The sequence below is a fragment of the Choloepus didactylus genome, chromosome 2 (assembly GCF_015220235.1).
Source record: "Choloepus didactylus isolate mChoDid1 chromosome 2, mChoDid1.pri, whole genome shotgun sequence".
Taxonomy (NCBI): Eukaryota; Metazoa; Chordata; class Mammalia; order Pilosa; family Megalonychidae; genus Choloepus; species Choloepus didactylus.
The window spans coordinates 54,075,916-54,097,833 of NC_051308.1; the positions used below are offsets into that span (position 1 = coordinate 54,075,916).

Genomic DNA, 21,918 nt, shown 5'->3' on the forward strand with positions numbered 1-21,918 from the left:
CAGGGGCTGAGGGAGGTGATTCCAGCAGGGCTCTGTTCAGGAATGACAGTGGCGAGGTGTGTATCTCTGTGGGTTAGGGGGAGGAGGGTGTAGGCAGAAAGGCTTCCATATGCAGAGGAACAGCTTCCGCCTGCTTCATCTCCCCGTGTTAGGAGAGAATAATCGTTACGTCTTGTATCGAAAGTGCCGGTCCAAAACAGAGTCACACTGTCCTTGTTTAATATCCGGGATAATAACCCAACTTTCAAAGATCATGTAGAATTGGCAGAGCCAGACCCTTTGAAGGGTTTCATGTGCTCATTCAGATATGGATTGATCTCGAGGGCAACCGGGAGCCATTGAGGGCTTTATCACGGGGTGACATGACCAAAAATCCCCTAAGGCTGCTGGAGATGGCAGGGAACCCCAGGAATGCCACCCCATGATGTCTACCCTTAGGATGTGCTTCACACACATTCTCGCATCTGAGTCTCACCACAACCCTGTATACAGCCCCTTTCTCAGATGAGAAACCTGAGGCCCGGAGCAACTAGGAGGCTTGCCCTGGGTCATACTCCGTATACCAGCTACACAATCTGGGGTAGAACCTAGCTCTTCTGTCACCCAGGTCAGGGGTCTTTCTTTCCTTAAAAACCATTACTGTGTTTTTAAAATGTTACATTAGAAACATATGAAAGCATTTTTATTATTCAAACAGCAAAGATCGAAAATCTCGGTTCACCTCTTTCAACTACCCCCTCCCCCAGCAAAATCTTTCCAAAGTTTCTGTGCATCTTCCAGGCTCTTGTTCTCCATTTATACGTGCACACACATGTACATCTACATCTACATTTATAGATATGTGTAAATGGGCTTGTTCTATATGAACCATCAGGTGCCTTTTTTTTTTTTTAATGTAACATTATTCCCTAACAATATGTACAGAGCCATCTCTCCTTCAGAAGGGCGGCTTGGTATCAGTGTGGATGGCCATAATTTCCTTCACAGCTCCCTTGAGTCTGCTCCACTGCTCACACTGCCCCTTAGACATTCACTGGACCCAGTGCCTTGGCACTGAATAACCAGAGAGTAGCCTCTGGAAGGCAGCATGGGCACCTAAGTGATTTTAGAACAGTGCCTGGCTCCATAAATATTTGTGGAATGAATTTCAAGCAGCCCTGAAATTCAGCCCTAAAACAAAACACATTTTGTTTTGTTTTAAAGATTATTCACACTTGCTGAAAATGGAAGACACCCAAATATCCATCAACCAAAGAATAAATAAACAAAATGTGGCACATTCATACAATGGAACATTATTCAATTGTAAAAAGGAATGAAGTCCTGTTACATGAAACACATGGATGAACCCTGAAGATACCATGTCGAGTGAAATAAGCCAGACACAAAAGGACAGCTGTTGTTTGATTACACTGATATGAAATAATTAGAATAAGCAAGTCAGAGAGTCAGAAGGTAGAATGTAGGTACTAGGGGCCAGGGTGGGGGTAGGAATTGGGGCATTATTGTTTAGGTGGTACAGAATTTCTGTTTGGGATAATGGGAAAGTTCTGTTAATGGATGGTGGTAATTGTGGCATAACAATGTGAACGGAACTAACACTGAATTTTATATTTGAATGTGGTTACTAGATATGTTACCAGAATAAAAATTAAAAAAAAAACAGCATAGGACTGTACAACACAGTGAACCCTAATGTAAACTAGACTATAATTAATAGTACAATTTATAAGAACATTGTTTCATCAGTTGTACCAAAGGTACCACAGTAATGCATAACATTAATAATAGGGAAAATGTGTGTATGAGAGTGGGATATATGGGAACTCTATTTTTTGCATGGTATTTCTGCAAACCTAAAGCTACTCTAATAAAATGAAAAGCAGTAATTTAATATGTGTTAGGAAAAAAAAATCCTAAGTATACTGAACTGGAGATTCAAGGATATTTTTACTACCTTTAATATAAGTTTATTTAAGTTTAATAAAATAAGTCTATTTAAAGAGAAATATTAAGTAAATAACAGCACAGGTGAAACATGGATGTGGCAAGAACCCTAAGTGTGGAAAGTGCCTGGGTAAGTTTGGGAACTAGAGGTCTGGGGGCCTGGGTGGGGGAAGGGATCTGGGCCTGCTTGAGAATATTCAAGCACTGGCTTTAACTGATTTGAGTAGAAGGAAGAGTGCTTATGTTTCTCCCTTGTAATCTGTGCATTCCATGTCCTGAGGAAAGTGGCCCACATGGGCAGAAGGCCAGAGCCCCCAGGATTCCTCTGGGCTGCAGCAGGATCTGATGAGAGTCCACAGCTGTGGGCAGGGACTTGCCCTCTCGGGCTCTGCTTCCCCGCAGGCAATGAAAGGACTGCACCAAGTCATCAGAGGTCTCGACTCATCATGTGGGTGCTGGGGAGCCACGGAGGGTTTTTGCATCACAGAGGTTACTTAACAGGAGCACTTTAAGACCACGTAAGGTGTAAATTCTTTGGGCCATGCTCCCAAACAGAGGAAAAAATAAAGGAACGACAGCTGTTGGGGCAATTTATTGTCATCTTCAACCTTAGTAGCAAAGACATTCTGTAGTTTATAGGCTTAAACTGAAGAAGGGCTCTGCAGTAGATTTGGAGGAGATTTGCTGACCTTGCAAGGGGTGCCCAGGGAGAAGTCAGACATCACAGACCTCGGAGGTCTCCGAGAAACTGCTGGTTCTGGGCCTGACAACAGCACAGGCAGGTGCCAGGTGCCCTTCCTCATCTGCCCCGGTGCGCCTTGGGGGTCTGTAGCTGGGAGCTCTAAGCCTTTGCCTTCTGCCTTCACACACCTGCCCCTCCTTTCACCGCATTTGCCTCTCTCTGGCGTGCTAGAGGGAAGATGATCAGAACCATGGCACTGTTGCTTTTAAAAGGCTGAGGCCAAATATTTACCTACAGGATGATGTACACCATGCTTTGAAACATGCATGAATATACAGGAAGAAAATATAAAAATGTTAACTAATAGTGGTTCTCTCTGGATGGAGGGATCACGAGTGCTTTTCTTCTCGTTAAAGAACAGAGAGAAGAAATGCCTTCCTAACAGCAAATGATCCCAAATTAGCTGAGCTCAGACCCAGGCGCCTGCCACAAAGCCCCCAGGAAAACGGCACTCACACAAGGTTTGCTCAGCCCAAGTGATGACATCAAGGTGAAAGAAAGTGCGGTCCTGATATTTAAAAGAAAATCAGCCCAAGGCGGACTTCAGCACAGACAGGCTTTTTAGAGAAGGCAGTGAGCCTGGAGCAGGGCCCAGGGTTTATTGATAGAAGGCTAGGTCTTGCCGTCGTTCTGCTGAAGCGCGCAGCCAGGCCTGTCCAAGGCAAACACAGCCGCGGACCCAGCCAGCCTCGAGGACAAACCCCACTCTGGGCTGTTTATCGGCTGGGGGCCGCTCAGCACCCACATGGGATTCTTGGCTCCCTCCTCCGTGATCCATCAGTGGTGATTCTGTTCTAGACAGAGCCCTGATAGAGCGTGCTAGAGTTTCCCACCCGAGGAAGGGGGATGGCACTGCTTCCAAATATGCAGACTCGAGGCACCTCTTTACTGCTAGCAGACCCCATAGGCAGCAAAGCCTGGGCCCTGTCCCAGGGCCTTTGCCCACCACACTCGGTGCTGGCTAAACAGCTCTAGGACGGGGTTGCTCAAACTTGGCACTACTGACAGTCTGGGTCAGGTAATTATTTGGGGTTCGAGGTGGGGAGGAGCTGTCCTGAGCACTGTAGGTTCACAGCATCCCTGGCTTCTCCCTGCTAGAGGCCAGTGGCAGCTGTCCAATTGTGACAACCAAAAATGTCTCCAGAAATTGCAAGATGTTCCTGGGTGGGGGCAAAATCACTCCCTGCTAAGAACTGCTGCTCTAGAGGAAGGAATAGGGAGAGAACCAAAGGGGAGCTCCAAGAAGAGGTGGGAGGAGCAGGGCTTCAGGATGGGGATGGGGAGGGTTTAGGGGAGCAGGAAAAAGAGAGAGTTGGCAGATCCCAAAGGGGAAAAAATGGGAAAACATTTTGAGTTTAAATATTTTTAGGGCATTTTTTTTTTAATATGGTATTCTATATAACTTCTCTCCTCCTCTTCTAAGAAAACCTTCAGCACAAACTACATCACTCATCAGTACTTTGGGAGTCAGATTTGTCTCCCCTCCTTTCCCCTTTCCCAACCCTAGATGGACAGCTTCTGGCTACAGGCAAGTCCTTCCCAAGGGGCCTGTTTACCTATGGCTACATCATGAACAGATACTACTCCAAAGTCTGTGGAGGCTGTATAACATTTTAAAGGGTATATTTTAGAACCAATTCAATCTCAACCTTACAAAACCATGCATCATGCTTGCTTTCTAATAACGCATTCCTGGTGAGAAAAAATGGGAAACAGCAAGGAGGCTGGGAACACCCATGGGCAGGACAGGCATTTGAACATCATTGATTGTCGGAAAAAGCACATAAATGGCTATTCTGAGGACTGGGGGCTTCTTACAAGTCCTTAAGGATTCTAGTCAGGGAAAAAAAAACCCACTTATCTAGAGCCTGGGGTCCCCTGTTATTGTCTCTCCTGGCATTATGAGAGAGGCCTTTTCCCTCATAAACAAGATTTTTTTGTTTAAAGTCTCACTCTCCTACTGTTCTGTAAACACAAGGAGGGCAGGGGCCATGATTATTCCCTTTGTCACTAAGTTCCTGGCATTCCTGTGCCATTTGGGCCTGGCACATGGTCAACTCTCAAAACGTATTTGATAAATGAATGGTATCCTGGAACATTCCTTACTTCCTTGACCAGCAACCTTCAACTCACGTGTTAAGGCCTGGCTCAAATGTCATCTCCTCTTTCAAGCCTCCCCCGATTTCTCACAGCAGAAATTGCTCTGTGTCTCCAAAACACTTTGTTTCGTGCTTTTATGGCAGCGTGCATCACGGTACATACTAATTGGGTATATTCTGCCTCCCCTGCATTGAGGACAAGAAACTGTGATGTATCATTTATTCTCTCTCCTCTTCCCCACTGCCTGGCACATAGTAAATGTTCCATAAATGTTTGTTCAATGCAAGAATCAGTAAATACACTCCTCTGTCTCCATTCCGAATCCCAGGCATCAAAGTTCAAACATATTATAATCAACTACTTTGGCAAAACCCAGCTGCTTTGAGCATCAATTTCCTGGTTGTCTAAAACAGGGAAGGAGCATTTCCCCAGCCCCTCTGAAGGTTGATCTGACCTGGCTGGCTAACTGGCAGTAAGGACGAATGTGTTCACCAAGGCTCAGCCCCATCATCTCCACTGTCCCAAGGTTAGCCCCTGTCAAGGGCCCAGACTGTGGCCTCACAGGAGCCTTCTCTGGGGCCCCACCCCAACCCCCACCCCCACATCTCTGGATGAAAGCCCTAAGGAGACGCCTGTATATCTACAAACTTCTCCATGCACTGCCTCTGCCCACCTCCAGTCCCTTCTGGAAGGGATGTGTCTGCAGACCCTATCTTGCCAGAGGAGAGCCTGACATCCAGCACATGTGGAACATTGTGCTCCTGGGAGAGAAAGTGGAGCCCAGGGCACCTGCAGAGGCTGTTCTCAGCCCAGCCCACAAGCTTTGCTGCCTACCTGGCCGAAGGCAGGGGTGAGGGTGCTCTCTGGAGAGGGTCTGTCTTGGGATGGGCCTTCCTGCTGACTGCAGTCCAGCTGGATCAGGCTGCGGCACTCCGGGTGGCAGGTGAATTTACAGTCTGGAGGGAAGGAACCAAAGAGGGGGTGAGGGTCACGCAGAGTTTCTCCCCATTTCCACCCAGAGAAATAGCCTGAGAGCCTGAGTATAGCTCCTGGAGGAAAGAGCAGTGCAAGAGAGAGACAGAGGGGGTGGGGGTGAGCGGCAGATCGTGTTTTTAAGAGAGCACAACGTGAGAATGTGGCAGCAGTGCCACCGCTAACAGTGAAAGTTAACAAGGCCTTCACACGTTTGCAAACTGTTTTCACCTGTGCTGTTTTGTGTGCCCCTGCAGTAATTATAATTGCCCCTTTACAGAAAGAAAATTGGCGCTGAGGGACATTAGTGACTTCCTCAAGGTCAGATCATCTGGGCACAAGCTGGTGCCCTTTCTACTAATTTAATTTAATCACCAGGTCCCTGGCTCTCTGGGGAAGGACTTTACTTTTCTGGGTCTCATTTTGCTAATCTGTAAAATATTGGTAATGTCTGCCCTGCTCATTGCACAAGGATGTTCATGGTTACAGAGAAGAACATGTCTCGTAAAATAAAATTGTCTCTGGAGACAAGGGCATTATCATCATTCAGAAAGAGTGTAAACCCCCTCTAACCCTGCCCAGTCTAGAAACATGGGGATGGCTATTCTAACACAGGAGAACAAGTCCTCAGGAAACACCCCAAATCAGGTGCATCAGGGAAGAAAAAATACACAGTATTCACTCCCAAGAAAGCAGAAACATAATGACAAGAATTGGAAAGAACCTTGGGAACTACCTACAGAAGGGGAAACTGAGGCCCAGAGAGGTAAATTGAGTCACCCAATAACACCTGGCTCATCGGTGGCAGAGCCAAGGTTGCTGATATTTTCCATCTTTCTTGAGGGCTTTCTCTGGTACTTCCGTGATAGAAGAGAAGTGAAGCCAACAGAGCTGGAGAAAGTGAGGCAAGGCCAGGCAAGGGGAGTCTGTGTGTGGTGAAGGTGGAGGTGAGGTGGGAGTGAAGAAAAGGTCCATCTGCAGGCAAAATGCTTGGGTGTAAGGTGTGGTTCCCACTGATCACTGCTGGGTCAGCCAGGCTCACCTGTCCTGGAGGTGCCCTGCTGAGGGAAGGGTGCTGGGCTCTCTGAAAAGGTTTCCTAACTGACTGTGAAGCCAGGTGAATGGGGACCGGTTGGGTTGGGGTGCATTTTCTGGTAGAGGACATGACAGCCTGGACTTCCGTGGATAGTCTGAGATTTAGAGGACCACTGTGGCCTTTTGGCTGCTAAGCGTTCACGGTCCCTGAGACTTCCTTCTAACAAAACTTCAGCACAATTGCTTGCCTTTTTAAAGCTTCCAGAACACACTTTATCTTGGGGTGGGAGTGGAGGCTCCTCTTCTCTCAAAGCCTGGTTTGAGAATGAGATCCCCCACTCTCCTCAGCTGCTCCTTCCCTTACACTCCCGGAGATGAGAACCTGGGCCACATTTCTTGCAAGGGTTTTGCCACTCATGTGTGCATGAGGGCACCTGACAAATGTGCCAAGTCCAGAACCCTGCCACCTTCTTACACCAATGGTCTGAAGCCATCTGGGATGAACACCTTTCTGGGATGGTGTTTAGAAGCTCCGCCACTCACCTCCTGCAGGCCTGAAGGGGAGGCCCACAAATGTCCCCTCCTTCAGAGTCTGCCCTTCTCTAGGCCTTACTGACCTCTCCATAGAGGCCCCTCATCTCACCTGAAGATGGAATGGGTGAAGCCGATTCCCTGAGGTATGGGCCCTGTACCTGCAGGTGCCCACGTGCATTTCTGCTCCCCCTGACTCCCCACCCCCACACTGGGCAGTCTCCTGCCCAATACAAGGGCCACCTCCATTGCCCCACTGCCTCACTCCTGAGTAGGGAGGACAGAGGCAAACGTGAAGGCCAAATTTGTCCTGCCTGTGGTGCCCAGAAATGCCAGGACTTTGATAAGGCAGCACCGAGGCCAGAGCCCACAGAGCCCAGCATTGTTCCTGGGCTCCAGCCCTGGGACACACCTGTGCAGCCTCTGGCTGAGCTCTGAGCGATAAAGAATGCTCTGGCGATGCCAAGACCCGGTACGAGGAAGAGGAGGAAGGACTGGCAACTATCCCCACTCCAAGGGGAGCACGGGCTGCCAGCTCACAAATGGGAAAGCCTCTTCCCTCCTCCTACAACTCCTTGTACTGTTGACACTGGCAGTCTGTGTGCATCTGAAAATCTCTTGATTCCATTCTCTATCTCTTCTCTGTCTCTCTCTGACACACACACACACACACACACACACACACACACACTCTGAAAACAACACCCAAACCTCAGAAAGCTCTTTTTACGGGCCCGATGCTGAGCTAGGCAGAGCTGAGGAATAGAAGACTCAAATAAGAGTGTTGTGGGATTTTTTTAAAAAGCATGTTTGAGCACCACCAACTTTATTCCATCAGACCATGTAATCACAGATTGTGGCAAAACCACTGAGGCACATTTTGATAATTCCTAGCTGGTGGAAATTCCAAACCCAGGGCTTTTAGGCCAACAGAGATTAAATCAGAGTCCCCATGTCCTTCTGCAAGCATACAAGCTAGCCCCACCGGCCACAGCCAGTAGCTGGTAGGCATGAGGGAATGTGAATGGGGATATCCATGAGATCCCAAAGACAGAGCCATGTCCAACTGGGGCCCAGTGGTTAAACCCCAACAGAAGATCTTTCCCTCAAGGCAGCTCATCATGGGACACTGCCAAACCAATCTCCAACCTTGGTAACCCATCATCCTTTGCAGCCTTGAGTTGGTGCTCAATTGGCATGAGGAAAGAGAGGAACCCTGGGTTGAGCAGAGCCATGTGGTCCACATGGAAGGGCTCAGGCTTCCTTGGCTGGCCAAGGCCACCACCTGTGGCAGGAGCAGCAGCCACGCCTTGAGCTCAGGCTTCAGTGGGCCCCCTGCTAGCCTGAGAGTGAGGGTGAATGAGACAGGACCCTCACGGAACTCAGGCTAGCTGGCTGGACACGACACGTGAAAAGGTAACTGAGTGAGACGGTGTAAAGCAGGGCCCAACTATGGCACAGATGTAGGAAGCTGGTTCAGGGAACAGACAGACACCTGCCGTCAGAGCAGTCAGGGAGGCTCCCTGGCAGGGGAGGCTCTGGGGACCCTTAAAGAATGGATCAGACCCCGGGTAACTCATTTTCTCTGATCACAGGGTCCAAGAGTAGGCAGGGGGTTCTGACATCACAAAATAGATATCAAAAGATTAGGGAGCAATACTCCTAGGACCTAATTGTAGTCTTTGGGGGAAGAACTGGTATTTCTTGAACTTAGTATTGTCATCTGTAAAACAGAATTATCCCTTCCTCTCTCCATCTCACCCTTCCAGATATACCCCTTGTCCCCATTCCCAGGGGATCTTTTGAGGTGGAAAATGTGCTTCTAGGTTTTAGAAGAAGGAGCCTATGGAAAGAGAAGGGGCCAGCTGCAAGGAGGAGTGGTGAAGACAAACCACAATCAGTGCCCTTCTCCCAAGGAGGGAGCTGTGAGCCAGGAGGGAGTGAGGGCTCCTGGGCCAGATTGGGGACACAGAGACCTGAGGCCCGAAGGTGTAGATTCCTAAGGGCACCATCTCCAGGGAGCAGCAGCGGGCTGGCTGGGGAAGGAGACAGGGTTTCCCCTTCTTTCCGCCAGCCCTGCTCCTGGCCTTCACGGACCCTGAGGGCTCTCCTGAGGTCCCCACCATGAACAAGAAACTCAGGCCCAGAGGTCAGGGCAACCCATGCCCAGAATGGGCATTGCTACTTCCATTGCCGCCCAGAGGACGTGAAGCCAGCAGGCGGAACTCCACGTGCTAGGAGAATGTTCTTCCAAATGCAGAAGCTACAAACCTTCCCTTAATCCCCAGGGCTGCCAAAGTTAGTTCCTGCCGCACCCCAGTTGCAAATGTACACACGCACGCATGCACACACACACACACACACACACACACTGCCGAGTGGCTGCATAACCTGAGTGGCTAAGTTTTCTGAACCAGAAGCATCCTGTTGATAAGGAACCCATAAGGACCTTTCACCCTGTAGTTGCATGCAAGATCCCCAGATAACACAGAGCGCTGTCCACTTCACTCTGCCTCTCCTCTGGCCCAGGCTGAGTTGGGGTGGTGGAAGGGGAAAGGTGGGGGGAGGGGGTTGGCACCGGGATACAGAGCCTGGTTTTCAGCAAGCCCATCAGCCTCCTTTGGGGTCACTCCCCCTGCATGGCCAAAGCACCCTCTGAGGTCCAAGGGGAAGTAGGACAGCTTCTGAATCTAGGACCCCAGTCCCCACCCTCCACCCCTTCTCTGGGCACCCCAGCCCTCTTGGAGAAAGTCAACCTCAGGGCAGTCATTACCCCTCACCGCCACCTCTGTCCCGTGGCTTCCAGTCCCTGCTTAACCAGCACCGTGATGTTGGGTAACTTACTGAACTTCTCTGAGCCTTGATTTCCTCAACTATAAAATGGGAATAATAATAGCCAGTTCATGGGCTTGCCGTGAGGGTTAAATGAGATTCTTGGTATAAAGCACCACATGGAAGACCTGGCTCGTGGCAGCCCCCAATTATGTTCCATACACCCCCTCTCCCCTAGCCATGACCCACCACTCAATTCCTTCCCACACACCAAGCTCCTGGTGGATAACCTGGAGTCCTACCAACCTTTCCCCTGCTAGTTATTTCGAAAGCAAGCACTCAAATAGATTTTAGTTGTAAAATAATTTGTTCTTAGGCACTACAGAGAAATCAGAAAAATAATGTGCATTGGAAAACTGCAATGTTACAGGAGTTTTTTAAAAGTGGGAGTAGGGCTTGTCCTGATCCTGCCGAACAAGTCAGTGGGACGGTCCTCAGTCTCACGCCCCTGCCTTGGCCCCTTTCTCAGACATTTCCTGGAGCATCCCCCTTTCTTGGTCTGGGTCAGTCTACTGCAGCCCCTTGGCTGGACCAGCTCCAGCCACTGACAGACAGAGACCAGTGCAGCAAGCCCCGCCTGGGAGCCCCTCCATCACCCCAGAACCCTGTCTGTCCCAGGCCGGGCCCAGGCCTCTTCCATGCCCACAGCCCCACTGTGTCGTCATCCTGCAGCCTCGGCCCCTGCCTGCTCCCCCAGCCTGCAAAACCCCTTGCCATCTGGCCCCAAGGTTCCCCCTCAAGCCTCAGCCCTTCTTGCAATGGACCCAGCAGTTCCCTCTGTAAACACCCCATCCCCTCAACTGTTTCCGGCTGCACTCCCGAGTCCATCCTTCCCCCAGCCCGGGGAAGGACCCTTAACCTGGGCCCTGCTCTGTGTCCGAGGAACCCCTTCCCTGTTGAGCAGGCAGAAGGGGGTGACTGTGGGTCGGCCGAGGGAGTAGAGGAAGGAATGGTGCCCAGCCCAGCGGAGGTGGAAAGACCAGAGTGTGAGTGCTGGCCTGGGCTGGCATCTGACTCCTTGGCCTCAGTTTCCTCATCTGTTAAATGGAGGTGATGACAGTACCTACCTCACAGGGTTGCTGAGAGAATCAAATGAGGTAATTCTGAAAATCACTTAACACCACACCCGATGCAAAAGAATAGTTCAGTAAGCATCAGCTGTTCTAAATCCAAGCGTAGCCTCGCCAGGGGCCATAGCACCAGGCGACTGCATTCCAGGAGCCTGTCTGTGACCCCCCCGTCAGAACCTCCAGACCATCCTCCAGGCCTCTGCTGAGTCCTCGTGCCAGGATGGCACCTGGCTGCCCTCTTCAAGCCTCTCATGGAGCACCTGTCCCCGGCTGAGCAGGGACAGCCCCAGGTCCAGCTCCCTGCAGAGGTGAGGCCCCAGGTGTCCCAGCGGCCAGTGAGGGGTACACCCTCTCCACCTGGAGACCCACGACTGCCCTCCCCGGGATGTCCCTCCTCCTTTCCTTCCTGACCACCCCTCTCCAATATCCTTCTAAAATCTTGCTGTGGCTTCTGAAAAGAAATTGGTAACACCCAGTATCGAAGAGGATGTGGGGAAATGAGAAGGGTCTTACTCTGTTGGTAGTACAATTTCCTGCAGAAATTTATCCTGAGTATGTATTTATTTGTATCTAAAGATGTCATCACTAAAATGTTCATCACCTAGTTGTTTATGACAACAAAATGCTAGGAATATCCTACATCCGGCTCTAGGGGGTCAGTTAAAATTATGGTATATTTTTAAACGAATCCTACCAAACCAGCATAAAAAATGATGTTGATTTTTTTAAAAAGATATAGTGTAGTATCGATCAACCTGGAAAGATGTTCACAGCATATCACTGAAGGAAAAAAAAGTTGGGTGTTATGTAAATTATATAAAAATGTACAGATACCTATATTTACATTATGCACAGGGAGGAAAGTCACATACTTCCTTGTTCTGAGTAATGGGATTTCAAGTGTTTTCCTTTCTTTATAGTTTCTAAATTATTTAAATTTTTATAATGAATGCAGATCCTTTGTTAATGGCGGAAAATACACCACAAAAAAGGGAACTAAGGAAAATCAGGTACCCGCACTGTGATGCCAGCAGGTTGCATCGGTCATGGCCTACTGTGTGCCAGGGACTTTATATACAGGATTTCACGGAAGCCTAATTTTAGACAGGAGGAAATGGAGCTTCGGCGAGGTTAAGCGCCTTGTTGACAGTCTCATCCAGGGAGCAGAGCTGGGAGTGGAAACCCTCGCACCTGGCTGCTTCTCAGTGACTGCTTTCAGGGAAACCCATCCTCCGAGCTGTCACCCCACTCGGTCCTGGATCCGCCCACCCTGCTCTACTTGAGGCCAGGGATGGCCTTTCTCGGGGAAGAAAGCAGGGTGGCCGGAGGCCAGAAAGAGCCTGGGTTGATGGGCTATATATGGACTTTTCCCCTCCCTAGCAGAGCCCTCCCCAGGCCTCCCCCTCATCCTTGGAGGGGCTGGAATGGGCTAGTTCACAGCTCCCCTCCCAGCTAAGCCAAGACGCTCAGCCTGGGAGGCTCCTGGGACGCTGGGGGCTGCTGAACCCACTTGTACGGTGTCTGTCTGTTCCCTGGATTGGTTCTTCGCCCATGACCCCTTCGTCTCCGGGATGCCACATTTAGGAGACTCCAAACTAGCCTGGCAGCAGCAAAGGGTTCTTGCCGTAGAGCCCAGGACAGCTTCACAGGCACAGTCAAGCTGCATGAGGTGGCGGCCTCGGCTTCCCAAGACACTGCAACAGTGGCTGCCAGCCTCGTCATACTGAGAGCTGAGGCTGCAGACTCGTCACCAGAATGGACAGCAGGCCCCAGCAGCAGCCACCTCATACGCTGGCACCAAATGCACCCTCCCAGAAGCTGTAAATCAGAAAGCTTCAGACAGCCTGTGTGGTCCATGGAAACACATCGTTTAACGAGTATGACTGAACTCTTTGGTTTTTATTTTTTTACAGATACACTGGAGAATCATGCAAGGCTACCAGCATTGGCTGCAGTCCTGGTGCACAAGTCTGCACACTCCTTGCAGCTGGTCCAGTGATGGCAGAACCTTTCATCTCTCTTTTATTGCTTACTATGACCCCTGCGTTATCTTCAAACTAAAGGAACACGCTGTCTTTTCTCCAGCATAACTTTTGTTGTCAAATTACCACTACTGGATGTACCTTCTTTCTGAGTTCTGGTTTGCCCTCCTTGACTGTGGCCATCACCAGGCCACCCACACCAGCAGCAGGAAGCCTATTCAGGCGTCCCCTGAGCCCCTTTACAGAGACAGTATACTGAGTTTTGGCTCCTGTGTTGCCAGCATAGTTGATCACGGCTCCTACCAGAAGACCCAGGGAAATCTGGAATTTTGCACTGGAGGACCCACCGTGTCCTCACTTTGACATCTTGAATGCTGGAAAAGGACAGAAAGCATGATGATCGAGCTCTTTGAGATCAAGTATGAGGGAAAGAATGCAATCGGGAGTGGAGAGTGGAAGGAATTTGACCTCCAGAGTCACACAGATCAGATGCCTGGGCAACCTAACCTTGGGTAAACAAGGCATTTGTTTAGCCTCAATGTCCTCATCTGCGAAATGGAGGTAATAATATCTTCCTTGCCAGCAGAGTTGCCAAAATTAGAGAAAATGTATGTCAAGCATCCAACAGTGCCTGGCACATAGTAGGTGCTCAATAAATGGTAGCTTTCACTTTCAACCCCCTAGGACCCCAGCTTTGGTTGACTCAGCATGTGTGCCACCCAAAAACCTCTCAAATTTCAGGCCCTCTTCCAGTCCTTTAAAGCAGATTGCCGGCTCATCCACCTTCCTCCCACCTGCTCCCACTACCCTCCAAGCCCTGCCTTTGATGCCTCAGAGGAGAACAGCAGGGAGATGAGAAGAGGGGTCACAGTGGTGAGTGGGAAGGGGGAGAGATTGTGTCTTGCCAAGCTTGGAGGTCTGCAACAAATGCCAAAATCAACATGCTCTATATATTTTTTGTACTCCCAACAGAACTCCTAGTGAGGCCGGCAGCAGGGGATGGAAACTCCCCACTCCTGGGTCAGGCACTCAGCTCAGGACATCTGCTTCATTGCATTTCCAGGAAGGAGCCTGACCCCGTCCTCTTGAGACTGTGTACTGTAGTTCCTTGTTTCAGAAGACAGGCCACCCCTGAGGGCTCTCAGCGCCCCCCACCAAGCCCAGAGGGCCTGAAGACACAGAACTGCTTCCTCCCATTCCAACACACACACACACACACACACACACACACACAAATGCATGGGGGTGGGGGGCAGGGAATGTAAAATCAAGTCAGCAAGGCAACAGGAAGGGTCAATGTCATGGAGAGAGGAGTGCCCTGGAGGCCAGGCCCCTCTCTTAGGTCAAAGATTGCTGCCCCCTCCCACGGACAGACAAGGTGGGCAACTGGACGAGAAGGACTGTAGTCTCTGTGGGAAAAGCCAAGAGGCGATGCACCAGAACATACTTAAGTTTGGATCAGATGTTCAGTTCCCACGTAAAATAGAGGGTTGGGATGGGTGGACCTCTGGGAAGCACGCTCCTCCAGGTCAGGCAGGCTGAGCAGAGAATGTGCTGGAGAGGGGTGGTGGTGCTGGGAGCCTGGCTGAAATGAGGACATGAGGCAGCCATCGAGAGACCAGCCCAAGATCCTGGTCTCCACCCCGTCCTCAAACGGCCGTGTCAGTTCTGTGTAACACAGGGCTGCGTGGGGTTGATGTGAGCATTTTTAGGTGAGCTTTTTGTACAAGAGGGAAAGGTAAAAAGTCCTGTCCAGTTGTTACTCAAGACACCAGAGCCAATATTAAAACTCTCTGGGACCTTGGTCCTTCGATCTAACGTATCAGTTATTTATTCCCCAAGCCTCTGGCTTCTTGTCACATTTCCCAGAAGGCTGCATGTGTCCCCAAGCCTCTTCCCAAACACACTGGGCAGGTTTGGCAGAATCTGGGTGCCCGGGCTGGTCTGCAGGGGCCTCCTCCTTCTGCCCCACGTGGTGGATGTGGGTGGTGGTGGGGTGTGCCTCTTGGGCAGGCTCCTTCATCTCCAACACAACCGCACATCCCCAGGCTGAAAGCACCGACAGAAGGAAGGCACCGGGGCCAGGCCAGGTGAGGCGTGACGGGAGGGGCAGGGAGAGGGAGGGCAGGACACTGCACAAGTTCGGACGGGCGGTGCAAGAAGCCAGGGCAGCGTCAGCAGTGCCTGCCATGTGCCTGGGGAGGCAGGGGTGCGCCTTCCCACGTGGTCTGTTAGATGCCGCTTTCCGCCTTGGGGATGCTGTACTGTCCTGCCTGGCAGGGTCTGAGAAAGCCCAGGGGCTCCCTTCCCAGAATGGCTTGGAGCTTTCTGAGCCCCAGGTTCTCCTTCCCGCCTGGTCTACTTATCACCAGCACAGGGCCCGCAGGACACCTTATGGATGGGAATGGATACTGTTTTTCATCATCTTTTAATTATTATACACACACACATGTATATATTTAGAATTAAAAACAAATTTAATAGGGCTGAGTCATTTTCAACAATTCATGCTTCAACTTTAGAGAGTATTAATTGACTCCCTGCTAGGATAATAATAGAACTCTCCTTCCCAACTCTTCTGCCCCTACAACCCTCATTTTTATTACACGTATATTTTTATACTTCCAAAGTTTATAACATTTACATTCTCTCAGACACGTAATTCCCACAGTTGTCTAAAATTAACTCTATTTAAATGGATTCAGTCTTTTTAAAACAGCTAAACACATTTTTTATTTTAATTAATCTTTTGGTTGACTGGATTTTTTATATTTATATATTTTTATGCATTATGTCTCCTACCAACACAGTAAGCACCTTAACGAGATGCACCCCTGTTTTATTTACCTTTTCATGCAGCGGCACTGTGACTTTACTTGGTAGGATTTGTTGATGGCAGTGACAACCAGGAGAAAACGTGGATGGAGAAGACAGAGACGGATGAGTCTGCAGACCCTCGGGGCTCAGGTTCTCTTTATAGAGCTCACAGAACATCTCTGAGAATCCCTCATTGGCTCATGATGGTAAGAGGCACTCGATTTTGGAAGAATGCAAAAGGAAACTTTCTGAGGCTGGATCCCCGGGGGGGGGCAAGCCAAATGGACCACACGCCTCACCTGCAAGTGTGTGTGTGTGAGATTTGTCATCTGGACCCTGACACCACATCCGAAAAGGTCCAAGTGTGTTTAGGGTGTGGCCACACAGAGAGATGTGCAAAGACACAGCTCAGGTTTTGAATGGGGGCAATTAAAGCGTGCGTACCCGTCAGAACACACAGACCATTCAGTAGAGTTCCGTCTCTGTTCCTTCCACATCTACCTAGTTCCTGACCAGCTTTTCATTTGTGCACTTAACCATTCACTCATTCAACACCTTCAACTGAGAGCCTACCACAGGCCAAGTACCGTTCCAAAGGACAGCCAGTTATCCTCAAAAAGTTCATATGACAGGAAGAAGCATATGAAAGGATCATATATATGGCTCTACACAGAGAAATCCTATTGTGGTTGTCACCATGGGAAAAAAGTAAATCCTACTGCTAGAGTACCTTAAGAAAAGAAAAACATATTCTAAAACACCATAGACTGTTGGGTTTAATGGAATTTAACAAACAGCAACAAGCCTCTGGTATCCGAAGCTAGTGCAGGTCTGCCAGATGCCCTCTTTGGCTTCAGGCCAGCTCAGAAGGGGCCTCCCCTCCTCTAGGCATGTGTCACTCCGCTCTGGGTGTAACAGATGCAAAGCAGCAGGCCACCCACTCCCAGCCCGAGCTCCGGCCCCTCACTGCCGATCCCCGGTGCCCCTGAGAAGACATTAGGAGGAGCCGGGCTAGCTGGTAGAGAAACGACATGGGCTTAATAATGAGGGGCAGCTAGGGAAGGAGGAGTTTGAAGGGTTTTTTGTTTTTGCTTTTTTTAAAAGGCAGATGCCACCTGTAAGAGGAGGTCCAGGGCAGCCCAGCCTCTTGCTAACCTTGAATAGATTGTGGTAGTGTCCCACAGATCCCAGAGACAAGCACAGTCAAATAGGTTAGAAAGAAGTCCTGCCTGGGTATATGCAGACTGCAGGATGGTGGGTGAAGCATATACAGATGTACAGATATAGTGCACACGCAGGTGCATGCACATGGGTAAGCCCAGTCTGAGTGCCAGAAGGTCACAGGAGGCCAGGAGTAGACAGGTTTAGTCCTTTATGGGACAGCCAGGTTCTGCACACAACTGGTTTTTCCACATCTGCTTTGCAGGTCATTCAAAGGACCAATCAGCAACTGGGTGAAAGCTGACTTCTTGCAGCAAGAAGAAAAGTAAATAGATGACGTCTGAGGACCCTCTGTGGGAGACACACAAAGGCTTCTTTACAGCAGCATCCCTGCAGCCAGGACCACCAGAGACTCTGGGAGAGACCCAAGCCTGTTTCCCACTGACCCCCAGGAGCCTTTTAAAATGATATATGACTTGCTCCTTGGCAACATGCTAGCCTTGCGCCTAACGATGCCCCGTGGGCTAATCTAGTTTGCCTGTTAATTACATAGTGTGGTACACTCAATGATAGGAATTTTTCCAAAGACAGTGTTTAACACCCCTCCTCCACCTCTGCCTGGACAACCTTCACACTCTCTCTTCCACGGAGATGTAGGCAGCCCACCTTTTCCCAGGTGCAGTGGGAGAGCAGACAGCCATGCTGAGAGCAGTTGGTAAGAGCTTTTCTGAGCGCACTAAATAACAGCAGCTCCCAATGAAGGGCTTGCTGTGTGCCAAGCTCTGCATCAACTGCTTGACATCCGATATCATGTCCAGTCCGCAGAACACCAGCTTGAGGTTGGGATTCTTTGTTCCACTTTACACTTGGAAAAACTGAGACGCAGAGAGGTTAATCTGTATAAGGAAGGCCTTACAACCAGGAAGTGGTAACTCCAGGATCTAGACTCAAGTCTGCCTGGCTCCAAGCTCATTTCTTAAATGCCGTCGGCCAGGCTGCTCGTGGAGTCCTGGGAGCGAGATGAGACATTCTGGAAGACCACAGTGTGCGGCCTACTGCTCCCATCATCTCCACGCTTCTGGTCTTCTCCCCTCCCCTTCCAATCAATGAACCCATGTTAAACGAGCACATCGTAGCTACAGCACAATATCGGCCCCCACCTTAGTGCGGCCACTCCAGGCCTGATCGATTTTATTAAATCTATAACTCCTTGGGCTGAATAACAAAGGAGCAAGGAAATGATCTGTTGAATAATTCTTAAGTGTGTGTGTGGGGGGGGGCACCAAGAATGCACACTAGTGAGCATTTAAATTGCAAGACTCGGTGTCCATCTATCCGCTCAGTGAAGGTCACAGTATATATTAGGCTATTTATGAGGATAAATTATTCAGGCTGGCTAAAGAGTATCTGTCTGCAAATGGGTATTAGGGCTGTCTGAACTAAAATGCCCACTTCTCAAGAGGTAAAGCCTTAGAAACTTTTATATTTTCATTGTCCATATCACATTGTATTTTAAAATCTGCCTCCAAAAACTTTTCATTTTAGTTCCATTCCCAAGACTTACCATCATGATCTGCCTAGATCCCCACCAACTGTGTAGGGGAACCGTGTAGGGATGAATGGGGCAGGGAGCCCCAAGGAAAGCTTATGCACCCCCAAGATGTCGAGTCTTTAAAGAGAAGCAGTTAAAGGTCACTTCGGTGCACAGAGGCTGGCGATGAGGAGTCCCAGGCCTGGCCATGAGGCTCTGATCTTTAGCAACAACAAGTCTTACTTCTCCAAACTATCTCGTCTGTGAAACAGAATAATCCCTTTCCCTTTCTCACCATATAGGGATCCGGAGGGAATAAACTAGAGCAAAAACCAACAAACATGGACGCTTCAAGTCTCTAGCAGAATGGTGCTACAGCAGTGGAAGATGCTATAGACAGCGAGACACAGCAGACAGAACCTTAGGCTGGAGGCTGCCAGGGGCCCCCGGCCTGGGCTGCCACCCCAACAGCCTCCTGCTGGCCTCAGTTTCCTTTCCTAGGAAAAGGGAGTAGAACGACTTAAGATATGCAATAATTGGAATGACTCTTTTCTCTCCCTCTCATGTTCGCTCAGCCCTACACTGTCCCATTATCCTTCCCCAGAAGCAGTCAGTTCACACCCTAATTAACACCCAGAGAAGGAACCCTGGGCCCAGTTGCTGCCTGAAGCTGGGGCTCCTGTCAGCTGTGTCCCACCCGGCGGCCCTGACCCTGCACAGCCTGCCTATTGGACCCTGTTGGGACTTCACACACAGCTCCACTCACCATGCAGGCGACAAACCTTTGCCTAGGAAATCTCACTGCCCCCGGACCCTCGGAGGGCTGACTCAGCAGCTTGGCAAGGTCTGACACCCCTCAGGGCTACAGGATGGGCAGAATGGAAATCAGCAGCCACCCCAGATGCTCATGCTCCGCTAGCCCAGTCACCCTGATTAAGATGACCGCTTGGCCCTATTCTCAGCCACGGAGAGGCTGTTAAAACCCACTGCCAACATGAGGCCTCTGAGATGGGCTGCCTAGCAGGGTGACTGCACCTGAGCCTTGGTCCCCGCACAGTCAGGAGGACCAAAGGGTGGTGTGAGCTCAGCATTAAATACCAGGCTGCCGCCAGGATCCTGCACAGCCATCCCCATGGGAAGGCCACACTCAGATGCCTAGAAACCCAAACACCCCGCAGGCCCTCCAGCTGGAGCGGCTTGGACCTACCACGAGCCAGCCGGGCCTCGCTCCGGAGCCTCCACAGGATCTGCAGCTTTTCCGATGCCGCGCGGCTCTTGGGGAGCCTACGAAAGAGCCGCTGGAGCCGCTTGGTGACTGTTCCAAAGCAGGCAGCAGCAGCCTCCTGGTTCCGGCCCTCTGTCATCCCGACCGTGGAGATCAATAGCTGCTCTCCAGGCCTGGCGTCAGGATGCAGTGCCCCAGTGGGGGCGTCACTGGCTCCGGGAGGGCTCCGGGCCTTGAGGGGGGTGGGGACTGAGGAGAGCCAGGGCTTCGGCCACACCAGTCTGGCATCCCCGTTCTCCCAAAGTCAGTCCCAGGCACCAGGGACCTTGGGGTCTGGCCCCTGCACAGACTGAATGATGCCTCCTCGTTCCCAGCTTTGGTTCTTTCCCCTCCACCTCCCCCAGTGGAAAACTTTCTATTCCTGGGGCTTTTAGCATGATAAGATAAAAATGCCCCCACCAAACAGGCTGCAGTGAAGAGCCTGCCCTGAGCCTCCTCACTTCTCAGTCACGCCTGTGAGTCTGAAAATCAATGTCTCCAAAGTTTCAGCAGACGACAGAAGTGATCGGTTACCTCACACCACGTTCCCGGCCCAGGAGCTCGTTAATGGTTTTCTTTGGGAATGGTAGATTAATAATGCTTTACCAGCTTTATAGGCTCCTAAGGGACAACCAGGGCTAATTCACATCCTCCCGCGCTCGGTGGAGGGCGGGGGAAGAGCCGCAGCTTTCAGCTGCCTGCCCTGCTGCACGGAGGCAGGGTTCCTTTAAGAGGGACAGACCATTTACCTGAGACTCAAAATGCAGATACTTGAGCAGCGAAGAGGGACAAGCAAATGGATGTGAGGAGGAAAGAGAAAACAAGAAGCAAGTCTCTCATAAAAAGGGAAGAAATGTTGATCTCCTGCCCTAAAACAGTGCTCACCGGGCGTCACCTCACTCTCTGACTCCCAGAAGCAGCCAAGTTCCTGGAGGCCCCTGCCGCCCAGGCCAAGGCAGAGGACTGGCACCAATGGGCAGCCAAGCCTTCCAGGAGAGCCACTGGCGAGGGGCGGCTGCTCCCTGGCCACCTGGAGATTCCAGAACTCGTCAGCCAATACCAGCCAGCAGGTGCTGGTTTAGGATGCAAGAGAGATGCTTGTTCTTTAACCAGAGGAAACGTACCTCAGAGCACTCAGGGACTCACAGAACCTGTACTCTGGTCATCTAGCATTAGGTCCAGGAAGACAAGACTCACGAGTTCAGATGTGAACCCTCTTATTCTCTTGTGGCCTCCAATTCTAGCTCAATCCCTTTAAGCTGTAGTTTTTCCCCTAGGTGAAAGAGAATGCCAAATTGCATCATTTCCCAAAGGCCATATTTCTGGGCCTAATTAGAGAAGAAAATGTCAATAGAACAAATCTAAGCTCACATTCTCATCCTCCAAATGGGCTCAGCTCCCACCTGCCCTTCTCACAGAAAATCTGGCCAGGAGGTCCATGTTCTAGATCACCCTTCAGTATGGAGGGCCTCGGCACCTGCTACAACAATGCTGGTAGGCTCAACAATAAAAGCACATTGTTTACAAGTCATTTATTAATATAGAAACATCCCAAATGCCACCCTCCTCAGGCCTGGGCATGGTCTTTCTCCCTAATCCTCCCCCAGGGAGATGAGCTGCCCATGGATTTTTGTGGCCCTTGAGTTTACCCAGGAAGCACTACCCCAGGAGGGAGTCATCATGAGGCCAGGTCCTGAGGTGCCACTTGGGACCACCAAGCAAGGGTTGGGAGCCAAGGTTCCTTCCCCCTCACCCCAACTGTGACCTCTGCACTTGAGATCTCCAAGAGGGTGCCGGAATTCCCATCTGGCTGAGCACAGACAAGGGGCCGCATTCCCGTTCTAGCAGTCAACCTCGGAGAAGAGAACACAAGCGTGATGGGTATTTTAAATATGAGTCACGTGTAATGGGGAAAAAATCCTCCTTGAATGCCC

The 21,918-nt window shown here is 50.3% G+C and overlaps 1 protein-coding gene and 1 pseudogene across 1 annotated transcript in view; both read right to left on the reverse strand.

Annotated features, from left to right (window-relative positions):
• Positions 1 to 21,918, reverse strand: part of RASSF5 (Ras association domain family member 5) — a 68,074-nt gene that overhangs the window by 37,332 nt on the left and 8,824 nt on the right. Inside the window, exon 2 of the mRNA XM_037824865.1 lies at positions 5,624 to 5,745. Within this exon, the coding sequence (XP_037680793.1) occupies positions 5,624 to 5,745 (122 nt within the window). The remainder of the gene's footprint in view (positions 1 to 5,623; positions 5,746 to 21,918) is intronic.
• On the reverse strand, positions 13,156 to 13,577 carry LOC119526068 (annotated as a pseudogene).